This window comes from Schistocerca piceifrons, chromosome 11 (assembly GCF_021461385.2).
Source record: "Schistocerca piceifrons isolate TAMUIC-IGC-003096 chromosome 11, iqSchPice1.1, whole genome shotgun sequence".
NCBI lineage: Eukaryota > Metazoa > Arthropoda > Insecta > Orthoptera > Acrididae > Schistocerca > Schistocerca piceifrons.
In genome coordinates, this window is record NC_060148.1 from 21,516,725 (window position 1) to 21,532,065 (window position 15,341).

Here is a 15,341-nt window from a genome sequence, read left to right on the forward strand (position 1 = left end):
GATTTCGTTAATGTAGAGGTACTTCGATACATCGATGTGTACATATTGCAATGATATTATTGTTATGTGTATTCTTTCTTTTGTGACTATGATAGTTGACGTACTTGTAACTCTGATTTTTAGGCACGTAAGCGGTTTTTAGGCAGTCAAGCTTTGGTCGTCATGTTAAAAAGACGCAGATTGTAGTCAGTTTATGAAATGTGAACTTTAACAGTGAGGAAGACATTTTCAAGTATGTTTTATATTGTGAAGTGATGTTTTGGAACGAGTTACGTGATATTGCAACAAAAGTAATAAAAAAGAAGTGTAACTTAAATTCGGAGTGCTGATTACTTTTTTACATCACCATTGTCCTAATTTGCAAAAGTTTAAATTTCAAGAATGGTTTATGAAACACATCTATAAAACTTTTGAATATCGCAGAACAACACCTAGGCCTCTTTGCATCCGAGCTTGGAATCATCACTACCTAGATTTTCGACGATTGAGCCATGAGTTCACAACGAGACCAGCGTGAGAAACACGAAAAGATGAGTGCCTAGTTTATCCTTGTTTCAAGAAATGACTTTATTAACTGTGCTCTAGTGACAGCTGCCACATAATATAACTTTGTTGTTGCCCGAAAATGCAATATTTAGCAGCGTGAGCAACACCACAATCATAATTAATTTTTGACCTTTGTTGTGGAAGGGTTGTTAGAACCCTTCCTGCCACTAGATCGCTGTTGCGGTATACCAGTACATTTTGCGGTGCATCGTTGATGTGGTGTGTGTGTGTGTGTGTGTGTGTGTGTGTGAGAGAGAGAGAGAGAGAGAGAGAGAGAGAGAAGGGGGGGAGGAGAAGAGGTGAGTAACAGTGAGAGAAGGACGAGAGAGAGAGAAGCAGAATGAGAGGGAAAGAGTGGCAGTGTGAATGAGAGTGAGAAAGAGTAGGAGGTGGAGAGTGAGAGGTTGAGGCAGGAGTTGGGCAGGCGGCTACCTGGTGTCAGAAGCGCTGCGGCGCCGGCGTGGGGGCGTCGCCGGCTGGCACAGCCGAGGCGGCCTTGCTGGCAGCCCTGGGGTCCTCTGGGGTCCACACCTTGGCGAACATCAGCCCGGCGGCGGTGGGCGTGCGCTCCGACCGGCTGCTCGACCACGATAGTGAATGCGCCGTGAACGGGCAGCCGAAGCCTCCTGTAGGGTACAGCAAATCACACAGCGCACTTATTATAAGGGGACTCACTGCTTTGCTACTGTGTTCCCACTCATATGTGAGTGATCAAAACCCCCCTATCCACTTCACCTCCCATCCCAAACAGACGCACATACAAACACAAACACCTAAGTCACAGCAAACACTGACACTCGACAAAACTATGGAAAACACCTTGAGAAATGCATGCTTCAACATAAATGGAGATCAAATGAAACTATATGGTTCCACAGACCTTTTCAAGTCTCAGACATCTATGATGTACGAGGGTCATTTGAAAAGTCTGTGCAAAAATAAAAACCACTTACGTGTTTGGGGCAAAACTTTTTTATTTTTCGACATAGTCTCCTTTTAGGCCTATACACTTCGTCCAACGCTGTTCTAATTTGAAACTTCCTGGAAGATTAAAACTGTGTGCCGGACCGAGACTCGAACTCGGCACCTTTGCCTTTCGCGGGCAAGTGCTCTACCGACTGAGCTACCCAAGAACGACTCACGCCCCGTCCTCAGAGCTCAGTTGGTAGAGCACTTGCCCGCGAAAGGCAAAGGTCCCGAGTTCGAGTCTCAGTCCGGCACACAGTTTTAATCTGCCAGGAAGTTTCGTGTCAGCGCACACTCCGCTGCAGAGTGAAAATCTCATTCTGGAAACATTCCCAGGCTGTGGCTAAGCCATGTCTCCGCATTATCCTTTCTTTCAGGAGTGCTAGTTATGCAAGGTTAGCAGGAGAGCTTCTGTAAGGTTTGGAAGGTGGGAGACGAGATACTGGCAGAAGTAAAGCTGTGAGGACGGGGCGTGAGTCGTGCTTGGGTAGCTCAGTTGGTAGAGCACTTTTCCGCGAAAGGCAAAGGTCCCGAGTTTGAGTCTCGGTCCGGCACACAGTTTTAATCCGCCAGGAAGTTTTATATCAGCGCACACTTTGCTTCAGAGTGAAAATCTCATTCTGGCTGTTCTAATTTGTCGATCCCTTCCGAATAATAGGAACTGTCCAAGTCTGCAAAATAGCTATTAGCTGCTGCAATCACCTCCTCATTTGAATAAAATCTTTGTCCCGCCAGCCATTTCTTCAAATTGGGAAACAAATAGTAGTCCAAGGGAGCCAAGTCTGGAGAATGGGGGGATGTGAAACGAGTTGGAATCCTATTTCCATTAATTTTGCGAGCACAACTGCTGAGGTGTGTGTAGTGATGGAAAAGCACTTTTTTGCAGTCCAATCGCAGGCGTTTTCCTTGCAGCTCGGTTTTCAAACGTTCCAGTAACGATGAATAATATGCACCTGTAATAGTTTTACCCTTTTCCATATAGTCGATGAGGATTATCCCTTGCGAATCCTAAAAGACAGTCGCCATAACATTTCCGGCTGAAGGACTGGCTTCGCCTATTTTGTTGCAGATTCTCCCATGGTAACCCATCGTTTAGATTGTTATTTGGTCTCAGGAGTATAGTAATGTATCCATGTTTCATCCACAGTGACGAAATGAAACTTAAAGTCCTGCGGTTTCTTCCTGAACAGCTGCAAACCATCCTTGCAACACTTCACACGACTCCGTTTTTGGTCAAGCGTGAGCAATCGCGGAACCCATCTTGCGTGTAGCTTTCTCATGTCCAAATGTTTATGCAAAATATCATGTACCCATTCATCCGAGATGCCCACAGCACTAGCAATCTCAGGCACCTTAACTCTACGGTCATCAATCACCATATAATGGATTTTGTCAATTTCGGAGGTAAGCCGGTTCGAACCCTTGTGGTGATGGAATTTTCACGACCAATATTTGGACGGGAAGGGAAGGAGAGGTGATGGCGGAAAGTCCTTCATCACTTCGTGCCAATGTCCGGAATAAATTCCTCTACAGGGCGTCCAGAACGTTCAGCATCACTTGTGCCCATATGGCCACTCCGAAAATTTTGAAACCACTTATAAACTTTTCTAATCGAAGGTGCTGCGACACCTTAATGGTTATCAAGCTTCCCTTTAGTCTCCTGAGGCGTTTAGCCTTTCATAAACTAATGTTTAATGAAGACACGAAATTCTTTTTCGTCCGTTTTTGGACAATCACTTGACTTCCTTGATTCATACGAATGCGAAACACAAAGAAATAGACCAATATGGATGAAACTTGGTGTGCGTTCTTTGCATAGAGTAAATATCTCTGGAGTGAGCATTCGCATGCGCAGAACAGATTTTGTGTTGTCAACATACATTGCCCGCCAGGTCACGTGTTCTCGGGACGTCGTGTGTTTGTCCGTATAGCGCCCTGTATATTTCGAATGTCACTACATCCCTAGTACAGACGGATTCTTCTCGTATGTGTCGTGGATTAGTTATATATGTTGCGCAGACATTTTAACAGTATCCATTCGATACCGGGAATAAACCAGCTACTTAACTTTCAAGGGCAAGTGATAACGCAGTCTGCTTCTTTGCGATAGGTGTCACAGTTCAGATGCACTCGATTTTTGGTAGTTTTCGGTATGATACGGCACTTTATAGTATTTAAGAGCCTGACGTACCCCTTCTTCGAGTGATAGTCTTGCAAAACGACTTGACAGTAAGCTAGTACTTTTGCAAGTGTCCGAAAAACACCGAATTTGCCACACATTAGCGATTATATCCCTGCTAATTCTTCCTTTTTTCTGATATTTCTGCGTATTTATTTTCTCGTTTTTGCGACCTAAAGCGCAATTTTTCTTACTGCTGACACTTTGAAGTGTTTATTTAACGCATTTTACGTACTTGCTCCCAGTTTATTAAATAAATAGTAGACTGAGTAATCTATGAACATAATCGAAAAGTCGCTGATAAATGCATGGAGGATGGTATTTGCTAAAACAACTAACCATTCCCTTTCCTGTTCCGCTAGCAAATTTACGAGAGGAAGCGATTGTCTGTAAGCTTTTGTACGAGCCGTAATATTTATTATATAGTCATAAAATCGTAGAAAAATAGGTCTACAGAATCAAGCCTTAATTATAATGCGTCTCGAAATTTTTAACATATACAGTGTCCCCTACTAATATGATAACTATAATTAGAGCTACATAGTATGTAGCCATGACAAGTTACTATCCCTCGTTTCACATATTTTTCTTTGCATCCATAGCAACAACAGTAATTCACCATCGCTATTACACTATCAACAAACGGTGAAACACAACAAAAGCTCTTGATATTACAAACGCTGCGGAAAGCACACACGCACAGCATTGTCCTGAAAACATGTGACAATCCTGGTTTAATGTTGACAACATGCGCAGAACGCAATGCCTACTCCAGAGATATTTACTCTATGGTTCTTTCCAAAGATGCTACTAACTAAGTATGACCTCGATACGCGCCGGTGGTGCCATCTCTTGGACTTTGCACGGACTTTCCGAACTCCGCTCGTATTTTTATCAGCCAGAACACGTGACCATCTACCTAACAGCCAGTATGTCCACCCTTAGCACAGCTAACAGTGGCGACGCGTCGTGGTGTGGAAGCAGTGATACCTCAGTAGGTCGCTGGAAGGAGTTGGCACCACACCTGCTCATACAAGTCACCAAACTACCGTAATTCTGGGGAGGGGGGCGATGAGTTCTGATGTCACATTCAATCACACCCCAGATCGATCGAGTTCAGATATGGCGAGTGGGACCCGCCACTGTGTTTCTTGAACCACCTCACACTTTTGGCCACTACCGTCAGGAACACGTTATGATCATGTAGGTGTGTATTAGAGTTTGGTAGTTCGCGAACGAACGGGTGCAAAGGAATGGTTCACCAAGATGAACGAAAGGACCGAGGAACGAATTCCGAGGAACGATCGGTTCGTAGTTCACTTCGGTAGCGGCGGTCTACTTATAGTTCCCGGGAACGAGGAACGATCGGTTCATAGTTCACTTCGGTTGCGGCGGTCACTTGGGCAGTTCTCGTTCCAGCCTCGGTCACGTCCTCATCTCAGTCTCGGCCTCCCTCGGCCGCACTCGTCGTTCTTCGCATGACCGCCTGTCTCAGTTCCACTGCCGACTGCTCCTAGTTAGTTCAGCATCCAGTTGTTCGTTTCGTTCACTGCGCTCGCCTATTTTACGTGTGTTCGAAACTGTTCTTGCAAGTGGTTCTGGCTATTCAGCGTCCACGACCGGTAATCAAAAAGTATTTTATAGTTAAGTAAATTACATAAAAAATACGCTGTATGTAATAGGTACGTCTTTTCAGGTAACAAAAGGGCATATCAGCTCACTTCATTGTATCGATGAACAGCAGAAGACATACTTATAACAAGGCAACTTTTTTTTGCTATTCATATATCTTTTTGGTTTCATCGACTTGATTTAGCAGCTAACTTTCAATAATTTGCTTAATTTTTTGTGTAAGAAAATTCATATAAAACGATTTTCGTGTATCTTTCATTTACAAAACACTACATTTAGGAGGGCTCTAGTTATTTTTAAGTTTGGTTGTTTCCAATTTGCATTACCTGCTAGTGTGGTTTCTTTAAAAGAAAAAAAAAGTGGGTTGTGGGTCATTTTGGCTTAGCAGGAAAAGCAGTGCCTCTCCATTTGAAAAGACGTAGATTGCCATAAAATCGTATTTACTTATTATCTCAAAAACATTTGTTCAGAAGGAGCTTTCAAACCAAAAACTTTATTACTACGAACTTAATTATTATTATTATTATTGCTGCATTAACTTTAATAATGCAACATAAAAACCTAATTTTTACTAATCATGTGATGCAAGTACAATGAGAAAACCACATTTTATTTTCTGCTTCCATAAAGTCTACTTCGCCTACGAACTCAGAGAGAACGTGAAGTATATATAGGGTGCAAACGATTATTGTTTACAACGTAGCCTAGCTATGTAGTGGAAGTTGAAACGAAGAATTTTTTACAAGACACTTGTGGTCTATCACGTTGGGAAACAGCCACCAACAGGTTTACAAGACTACATGAGCTATAGCTCATACTCGTCGCGTAAGATTTTCATGTTCTCTTCTCCAGCTCTCTACACATCATCATCGATTGTTTCGCAATTGTTGCTTGCATTAGCTTGTTATTTCTTCACTGCCTAATTATTACATGTTTGTCTGTTTGTTGTATCTGCTCGTAACGGGCAACACTTCGTCCGTAATTGGCGAGCAGTCTGTACTCGGGGCCGGTTTTCCGTGCGCCACCCTTTATGATTTCCCTGCGATCATCCACACAAGGCTACGGTTGGCTAAACGACAGGTTCTGCAGAATCACAGAAATCACTTCTACAAGTGTGTAAGAATTCTGTAATGAATAAAACTCTATACTTCAGGGGGAGGCAAGTGTACCCTCTTGGTGCCCTCCATCCTTCAGTCACCTACACTACCGGTTTTCAGTTTCTCATAAGAACCATATACTAAGCACAAATGAATGGTGAACGAGTGAAAATGAACGGTTCCCAAAAAAGAACGATCAGCAGTGAACTAGTTCCCAAAGATGAGCGAGTTTGCCCATCTCTAGTGTGTAAAGAACCATCAGCAGTGAACTAGTTCCCAAAGATGAACGAGTTTGCACATCTCTAGTGTGTAAAGAACGATCAGCAGTGAACTAGTTCCCAAAGATGAACGATTTTGCCCATCTCTAGTGTGTAAAGAACGATCAGCAGTGAACTAGTTCCCAAAGATGAACGAGTTTGCCCATCTCTAGTGTGTAAAGAACGATCAGCAGTGAACTAGTTCCCAAAGATGAACGAGTTTGCCCATCTCTAGTGTGTAAAGAACCATCAGCAGTGAACTAGTTCCCAAAGATGAACGAGTTTGCCCATCTCTAGTGTGTAAAGAACCATCAGCAGTGAACTAGTTCCCAAAGATGAACGAGTTTGCCCATCTCTAGTGTGTAAAGAACGATCAGCAGTGAACTAGTTCCCAAAGATGAACGAGTTTGCCCATCTCTAGTGTGTAAAGAACCATCACCAGTGAACTAGTTCCCAAAGATGAACGAGTTTGCCCATCTCTAGTGTGTAAAGAACCATCAGCAGTGAACTAGTTCCCAAAGATGAACGAGTTTGCCCATCTCTAGTGCGTAAAGAACCATAAGCAGTGAACTAGTTCCCAAAGATGAACGAGTTTGCCCATCTCTAGTGTGTAAAGAACCATCAGCAGTGAACTAGTTCCCAAAGATGAACGAGTTTGCCCATCTCTAGTGTGTAAAGAACCATCAGCAGTGAACTAGTTCCCAAAGATGAACGAGTTTGCACATCTCTAGTCTGTAAAGAACCATCAGCAGTGAACTAGTTCCCAAAGATGAACGAGTTTGCCCATCTCTAGTGTGTAAAGAACCATCACCAGTGAACTAGTTCCCAAAGATGAACGAGTTTGCCAATCTCTAGTGTGTAAAGAACGATCAGCAGTGAACTAGTTCCCAAAGATGAACGAGTTTGCCCATCTCTAGTGTGTAAAGAACGATCAGCAGTGAACTAGTTCCCAAAGATGAACGAGTTTGCCCATCTCTAGTGTGTAAAGAACCATCAGCAGTGAACTAGTTCCCAAAGATGAACGAGTTTGCCCATCTCTAGTGTGTAAAGAACCATCAGCAGTGAACTAGTTCCCAAAGAAGAACGAGTTTGCCCATCTCTAGTGTGTAAAGAACCATCAGCAGTGAACTAGTTCCCAAATATGAACGAGTTTGCCCATCTGTAGTGTGTAAAGAACGATCAGCAGTGAACTAGTTCCCAAATATGAACGAGTTTGCCCATCTCTAGTGTGTAAAGAACCATCAGCAGTGAACTAGTTCCCAAAGAAGAACGAGTTTGCCCATCTCTAGTGTGTAAAGAACGATCAGCGGTGAACTAGTTCCCAAAGATGAACGAGTTTGCCCATCTCTAGTGTGTAAAGAACCATCAGCAGTGAACTAGTTCCCAAATATGAACGAGTTTGCCCATCTCTAGTGTGTAAAGAACGATCAGCAGTGAACTAGTTCCCAAATATGAACGAGTTTGCCCATCTCTAGTGTGTAAAGAACGATCAGCAGTGAACTAGTTCCCAAAGATGAACGAGTTTGCCCATCTCTAGTGTGTAAAGAACCATCAGCAGTGAACTAGTTCCCAAAGAAGAACGAGTTTGCCCATCTCTAGTGTGTAAAGAACGATCAGCGGTGAACTAGTTCCCAAAGATGAACGAGTTTGCCCATCTCTAGTGTGTAAAGAACGATCAGCAGTGAACTAGTTCCCAAAGATGAACGAGTTTGCCCATCTCTAGTGTGTAAAGAACCATCAGCAGTGAACTAGTTCCCAAAGATGAACGAGTTTGCCCATCTCTAGTGTGTAAAGAACCATCAGCAGTGAACTAGTTCCCAAAGATGAACGAGTTTGCCCATCACTAGTGTGTAAAGAACCATCAGCAGTGAACTAGTTCCCAAAGATGAACGAGTTTGCCCATCTCTAGTGTGTAAAGGACCATCAGCAGTGAACTAGTTCCCAAAGATGAACGAGTTTTCCCATCTCTAGTGTGTAAAGAACCATCAGCAGTGAACTAGTTCCCAAAGATGAACGAGTTTGCCCATCTCTAGTGTGTAAAGAACCATCAGCAGTGAACTAGTTCCCAAAGATGAACGTGTTTGCCCATCTCTAGTGTGTATGTGGTCTGTAACCAGTGTATGATACTCCTCGGCCGTGATGGTGTCTTGCACAAACTCCACTGCACCCATGGATGCATGCGTGAGTGTTCTGTGGAACATAATTGAGCAGCCACCGGCTGGTCTCTGTCCCACAGTACAGGTGTCGAGGAGCTGCTCCCGTGGAAGACGACGGATTTGGTCGCTCCCGTCAGCACGATGAAGAAGATATCGCGATTCATCAGACCGTTCACTGCTCTGCCACTGCGCCAATGTCCAGAGCCGATGGTCACGTGCCCATTTCAGTCATAGTTGCCAAAGTCGTAGTGTTAACATAGCCACATGCACTGGTCATCGGCTGTGGAGGTCCACCATTAGCAGTGTTTGGCACACTTGTACTCTGCCCAACGTTAAAGTCTGATGTTACAGGGTGTCTAGAAAAGGGCTCCCTCATTTCAAAATTAAATATCTCGAAAGCAAAGATCGGTAGAGGAATGCAATAAACGGTACGTTTATTGTGAAAGCTGTAAGAAGTTTATACAGCAGTTTGAAATAATAGTTACAAAAGTTGCTAACAGATGGCGCTGTACGCTGTACAGCTCATATCAGCATACATAAGTGAGATAATCGTATGAAAACAATCTTTGCAAACAATCACATCACATAGTTTTCAAAATGTTCTCCATTGGCACTACAGAGGTGGCGCAAACGAAGAATGAAATTCGCCATCACGTTTCGTAGTGTCTCAACCGAAATGGATTCACATGCCACAGAGATCGCCGATTCGAGCTCGTCCAGCGTGGCGGGATGCTTCGGGTAGACCGTGTCTTTCACTGTGTCCCACAAAAAAAAGTCACAGGGAGTCAAATCCGGCGAATATGGAGGCCAATCCATGCCTGCACCAGTAAATTTGGGATATTCCAAAGCAATGACTCGCTTCCCGAAATATTCCTCAAGAAAGCGAAACACTTGTTCGGTCCGATGTGGTCGCGCTCCATCTTGCATAAACCATTCAGTACCTGGTCGATCCTCTAACGCTTGCCGTGTGGCGACAAATTGTTCCAAAACTGCAACGTAACGTGCACCAGTGACCGTTTCTCGAATGAAAAAAGGGCCAATAATGCCTCTGCTGCATATTGCAGCCCACACAGTAATTTTAGGAGAATACAGGGGTTTCGCTTCACACCAATATGGCTTTTCGGAAGCCCAAAATCGCCAGTTCTTATTCACGTATCCATTCAGGTGGAAGTGTGCTTCATCTGTAAACCAGATGCAGCCAACATCAAATCCTTCACTATCAATCATGGTGAGCATCTGATTAGCAAAGGCAACCCTCTGTCGCACAGCTCGTACGGGTATGGCCTGGTGCCTTTGAATTTTGAATGGAAACATGTGTAGGCTCTTTCTCAGTATTTTCTGCTTGCTGGAAGGCTTCAAACCAGTCTCAGATGAAATTCTACGTACGGATGACATTGGATTTCGCTGAATAATTCCAGAAACTGTGGCGATATTTTCAGGTGTAACTGCGGTTTGCTTGCGGCCAACATGCCCCACTAGATCATCAGTTACGCTGCCTGTTCGTTGAAATTTTGCGAAGAGCGTACGAATGGTTTTCGCATCGGGGCTTTTGGTACATTAAATCGTGCTTGAAAACTTCGCCTTGTTGCCGCAGGACTCTCTTCTAACCTGTGGTACTCCAGCACCAGAAAAACGCGTTGTTCAATGGAGTACACGGTTTTAATCTCTTCCTTCGGTACGCTAACCTCCTTTCACGTTTCAATAGTGGAACCGATCGCTCTGGGCTTCGGATCACTGCTTATACTAGGCATTACGTATGGCGATTACAGCGCCATCTATTAGCAGCTTTTTGTAACTATTATTTCAAACTGCAGTATGAACTTCTTACAGCTTTCACAATAAACATACCGTTTACTGCATTCCTCTATCGATCTTTGTTTTCGAGATATTTAATTTTGAAATGAGGGAGCCCTTTTCTGGACACCCTGTAGTTCCTCCAGAGTTCGCCTCCCTGTCCTCTGTTTTCCCAGTCTGCCCAGCCTACGGCATCCGACATGTGTAATGACGGGTGGCCACCCAACCCTACAACATCTGGACGTGGATTCACCTTGGTTCAAATGGTTCAAATGGGACTTAACTTCTGAGGTCATCAGTCCCCTAGAACTTAGCACTACTTAAACCTAACTAACTTAAGGACATCGCACACATCCATGCCCGAGGCAGGATTCGGACCCGCGACCGTAGCGGTCGCGCGGTTCCAGACTGTGGCGCCTAGAACCGCTCGGCCACCCCGGCCGGCGGATTCACCTTGGTTTCGCCACGTGTTCAAGACAGTCACCACAGTCGACAAGTCGTACAGTTTCGAAAATGCTCGTGCTGATCCCCCAAGGCATCACAATCTGCCCTCGGTCAATGTCAGACAGACTGCACGCCTTCCCCATCCTACACATGGACAGCATGCTCACTGATACTATACACACACCGTGTATGTGTGTGACTGGCGGTCATTCCGCGTCATGTGACGCTGCCATCGCCTGGACGGGTTTATACCGTTGGTAGGCCAGTGGTCTTAGTGTTGGAATGAAATGGGGTTTTATTAGAAGCAAAAAAAAAGCAAAGTTCACAAAATGTCCGAGAGATGGCGCTGGACAGCAAAACGTCAGTGACTGCGCATGAAAATCGTGTATAAAAGGAGCTGTAATGAGAGAGAAATCCCAAAACCCAGGCGATCATTGTAGGCACAACCACCCCTTCCTTCCGCCTCCTTGATTTCTATCTCACCATCTATGGCCATCCGATCGCCCTCACTCCCACCCTTAAGTACCTTGGCGTCACCCTCGACTGTCGCCTCTCCTGGACTCCCCATCTCCGGACTGTCCAAGCCACGGCACGCTCCCAACTCCGTCTCCTCGAGCTCCTTTCCGGCCGTACATGGGGTCTGGACCCCTCCACCATCCTCCACACCTATAAATCCCTCATCCGCCCTATCCTTTGTTACGCCCATCCGGTCTGGATCTCCGCCCCCCCTCCCTTTTATAAATCCCTCCAAATCCTTGAACGCCATGCTCTCCGCCTCGCCTATCGCATCCATCTCCCCTCCCCCACGCGGATCCTGTACGATCTCATTCCGTTCCCCCACCTCCTCCTTTTCCTTGAAAGGATACAGATCCTGTACACCTTCCGCAAACTCGATCCTCCTCACCCGCTTGTCTCGCCCATACTCTCCCACCCCCGCCCGCTGCCGCATCTGTATTCCCGTGTCCCACCCGGTCTCCATCTCTCCACCCTCCTTACCCTCTCCCAAGGTGGCTTCCGCCAGCTCCCCCTCCCTGCTGATGTCCTCCTCCCCTCCATCTACCCCTCCTATCAACTTTGATCCTGCCCCCCCCCCCCACTCTGGTGTCCTTTCCTCTAGGCACCTTTCCTCCCTTCTCTCTCCTTTTCCCCCCATCCCTCATCCTCCGTCCCTCTTCCCCCGGGCTTCCCCTCCCCCTTCCTCCTTTCCTCCTATCTCCCCTTCCCATGGCACCTCTGCTCTCCCCTCTCCCTCTCCCACCCCTCCCCCTCCTCCTCTCTTGGCAGGTCCCCGGACTCGCACACGCCACGTGGACTTTCGCACGCCGGATCATCGCCGTCAGTGTCTCGTGTGTGTGCCTTCGTTTGTGTTTAGTGTTCTTTCGCCGTCACGCCTCCACTGTTCACGTGTGCCGTCGCCGTCATCCAAGTTATGTGCGCCGTGTCAACTAGTGTTAGTGATGTTTCTCGTCCAGCGTGAACGGCTCCATGTTTTTTGTTTTTTAGTGTCTACATTTTTTGCCCGCCGTTTTGATTGTATTCTCTGTGCCACCTATATGTATTACTTATTGTAAAACTCAAGGCTGAAGAGCGGCGTACTCTGCTGCTGACAGCCCGCCTTGTGTAAGGTGATCAAAATCCCAATAAAGAAAAAAAGGAAATAAAAAAAAAGAGAGAGAATCAGATGCGCCAGCAGTCGCAGCATGTTGACGTTACCTGAAAAGGCGCTTTTAGTGAAGCTGTATTATCAGAATGGGGAATGTGCTAGTTCAGCGTTACGATCCTATCGCCAAAGGAAGGGGATTCGAACGGGTAAAGGTCCGTTGACAAATGCAGCTGCGGCGAGAATGATTTCGAAGTTCGAAGCCACGGGTTGTTTAGAGGATAGACCCCGTAGTGGCCGACCGAGCACAAGGCGTAATGCTGCTGAGACAGTTCAGGAAGAAATGGAGACTGTAGCGGGTTCGTCTATGCACGGGGAAGTCAGCGCTCGTGCAGTCGCACGTCGCACCGGCATTCCATACACTACTTTTGGTTCGCACTTAGGCGTACCCTCCGATGCTATCCGTACAAAATCCATCGGCGTCGTGAACTGTTACCTGGCGATTTAGTGAAGCGGAGGGCATTTGCGGTGTGGGCGTTTCAAAAGATGGCGGAAGATGACGATTGGTTGAGTAACGTGTTGTGGACCGACGAAGCTCATTTCACGATCCGAGGGTCTGTCAACGACCACAACTGCGCAATTTGGGCTACCGAAAATCCCAGAACAGTCGTGGAAACTCCACTGCACGACGAGAAAGTCACGGTATGGGTTGGATTTACCACATCTACCGTTATCGGGCCTTTTTTCTTCGAGGAAATGCGTGATTCTGGTTTTGTAACTGTTACCGTGACGGGTGAGAGGTACGCCGATATGTTACAGAATCGCATCATTCCCAGCCTGGCTGATAAACAACTGCTGAAACGTACGATGTTTATGCAGGATGGCGCTCCCACCCCATATTGCTAGACGCGTGAAAGATCTCTTGCGCGCGTCGTTTGGTGATGATCGTGTGCTCAGCCGCCACTTTCGTCATGCTTGGCCTCCGAGGTCCCCAGACCTCAGTCCGTGCGATTATTGGCTTTGGGGTTACCTGAAGTCGCAAGTGTATCGTGATCGACCGACATCTCTAGGGATGCTGAAAGACAACATCGAACGCCAATTCCTCACCATAACTCCGGTCGTGGTTTACAGTGCTGTTCACAACATTATTCCGCGACTAAAGCTATTTTTGAGGAATGATGGTGGACATATTGAGCATTTCCTGTAAAGAACATCATGTTTGCTTTGTCTTACTTTGTTATGCTAATTATTGCTATTCTGATCATACGAAGCGCCATCTGTCGGAGATTTTTGGTTCTAATAAAACCCCATGTCATTCCAAGCATTTGTGTCAATTTGCACCTCTCTATCTTCATTATTGCGTGATTTATTCAGTTTTCAAATTTATACTGACTTTTTGATCACCCAGTATATTCAGACTGAAGTGACAAATGAAAATATGTACCAATCCCGGGACTGGATTACACTAAGGAGGGAGGCGTGCTAGCATATTCCATGTGGTTGTGCAAATCGACTGTGCCAGGGTGGCATAGTGGTTAGTGCATCTGCATTGTGAGTGGTAGTGCTGGGTTCGAATCCCGGCCTTGGTACGAATATTCTTTCGTCACTTCAGTCTGCGTATACAGGGTGTTACAAAAAGGTACGGCCAAACTTTCAGGAAACATTCCTCACACACAAATAAAGAAAATATGTTATGTGCACATGTGTCCGGAAAAGCTTAATTTCCATGTTAGAGCCCTTTTTTGTTTCGTCAGTATGTACTGTACTTCCTCGATTCACCGCCAGTTGGCTCAATTGAAGGAAGGCAATGACTTCGGTGCTTGTGTTGACATGCGACTCATTGCTCTACATCAGTACGTAGCATCAACAGGTTAGTGTTCATCACGAACGTGGTTTTGCAGTCAGTGCAATGTTTACAAATGCGGAGTTGGCAGATGCCCATTTGATGTATGGGTTAGCACGGGGCAATAGCCGTGGCGCGGTACGTTTGTTGTTGTTGTTGTTGTTGTTGTGGTATTCAGTCCTGGTTTGATGCAGCTCTCCATGCTACTCTATCCTGTGCAAGCTTTTTCATCTCCCAGTACCTACTGCAACCTACATCCTTCTGAATCTGCTTAGTGTATTCATCTCTTAGTCTCCCTCTACGATTTTTACCCTCCACGCTGCCCTCCAATGCTAAATTTGTGATCCCTTGATGCCTCAAAACATGTCCTACCAACCGATCCCTTCTACTGGTCAAGTTGCGCCACAAGCTTCTCTTCTCCCCAATCCTATTCAATACTTCCTCATTAGTTATGTGATCTACCCATCTAATCTTCAGCATTCTTCTGTAGCACCACATTTCGAAAGCTTCTATTCTCTTCTTGTCCAAACTATTTACCGTCCATGTTTCACTTCCATACATGGCTACACTCCATACAAATACTTTCAGAAATGACTTCCTGACACTTACATCTATACTCGAAGTTAACAAATTTCTCTTCTTCAGAAACGCTTTCCTTGCCATTGCCAGTCTACATTTTATATCCTCTCTACTTCGACCATCATCAGTTATTTTGCTCCCCAAATAGCAAAACTCCTTTACTATTTTAAGTGTCTTATTTCCTAATCTAATATTCTCAGCATCACCCGATTTAATTCGACTACATTCGTTTGTATCGGGACAGATTT

General features: G+C 45.5%; 1 protein-coding gene across 1 annotated transcript in view; it reads right to left on the reverse strand.

The window, feature by feature from the left end:
* LOC124720241 (pancreas transcription factor 1 subunit alpha) overlaps nucleotides 1–15,341 on the reverse strand; it is a 217,112-nt gene that overhangs the window by 16,818 nt on the left and 184,953 nt on the right. Inside the window, exon 5 of the mRNA XM_047245557.1 lies at nucleotides 979–1,172. Coding sequence (XP_047101513.1) covers nucleotides 985–1,172 — 188 coding nt within the window. The 3' untranslated portion in view covers nucleotides 979–984. The remainder of the gene's footprint in view (nucleotides 1–978; nucleotides 1,173–15,341) is intronic.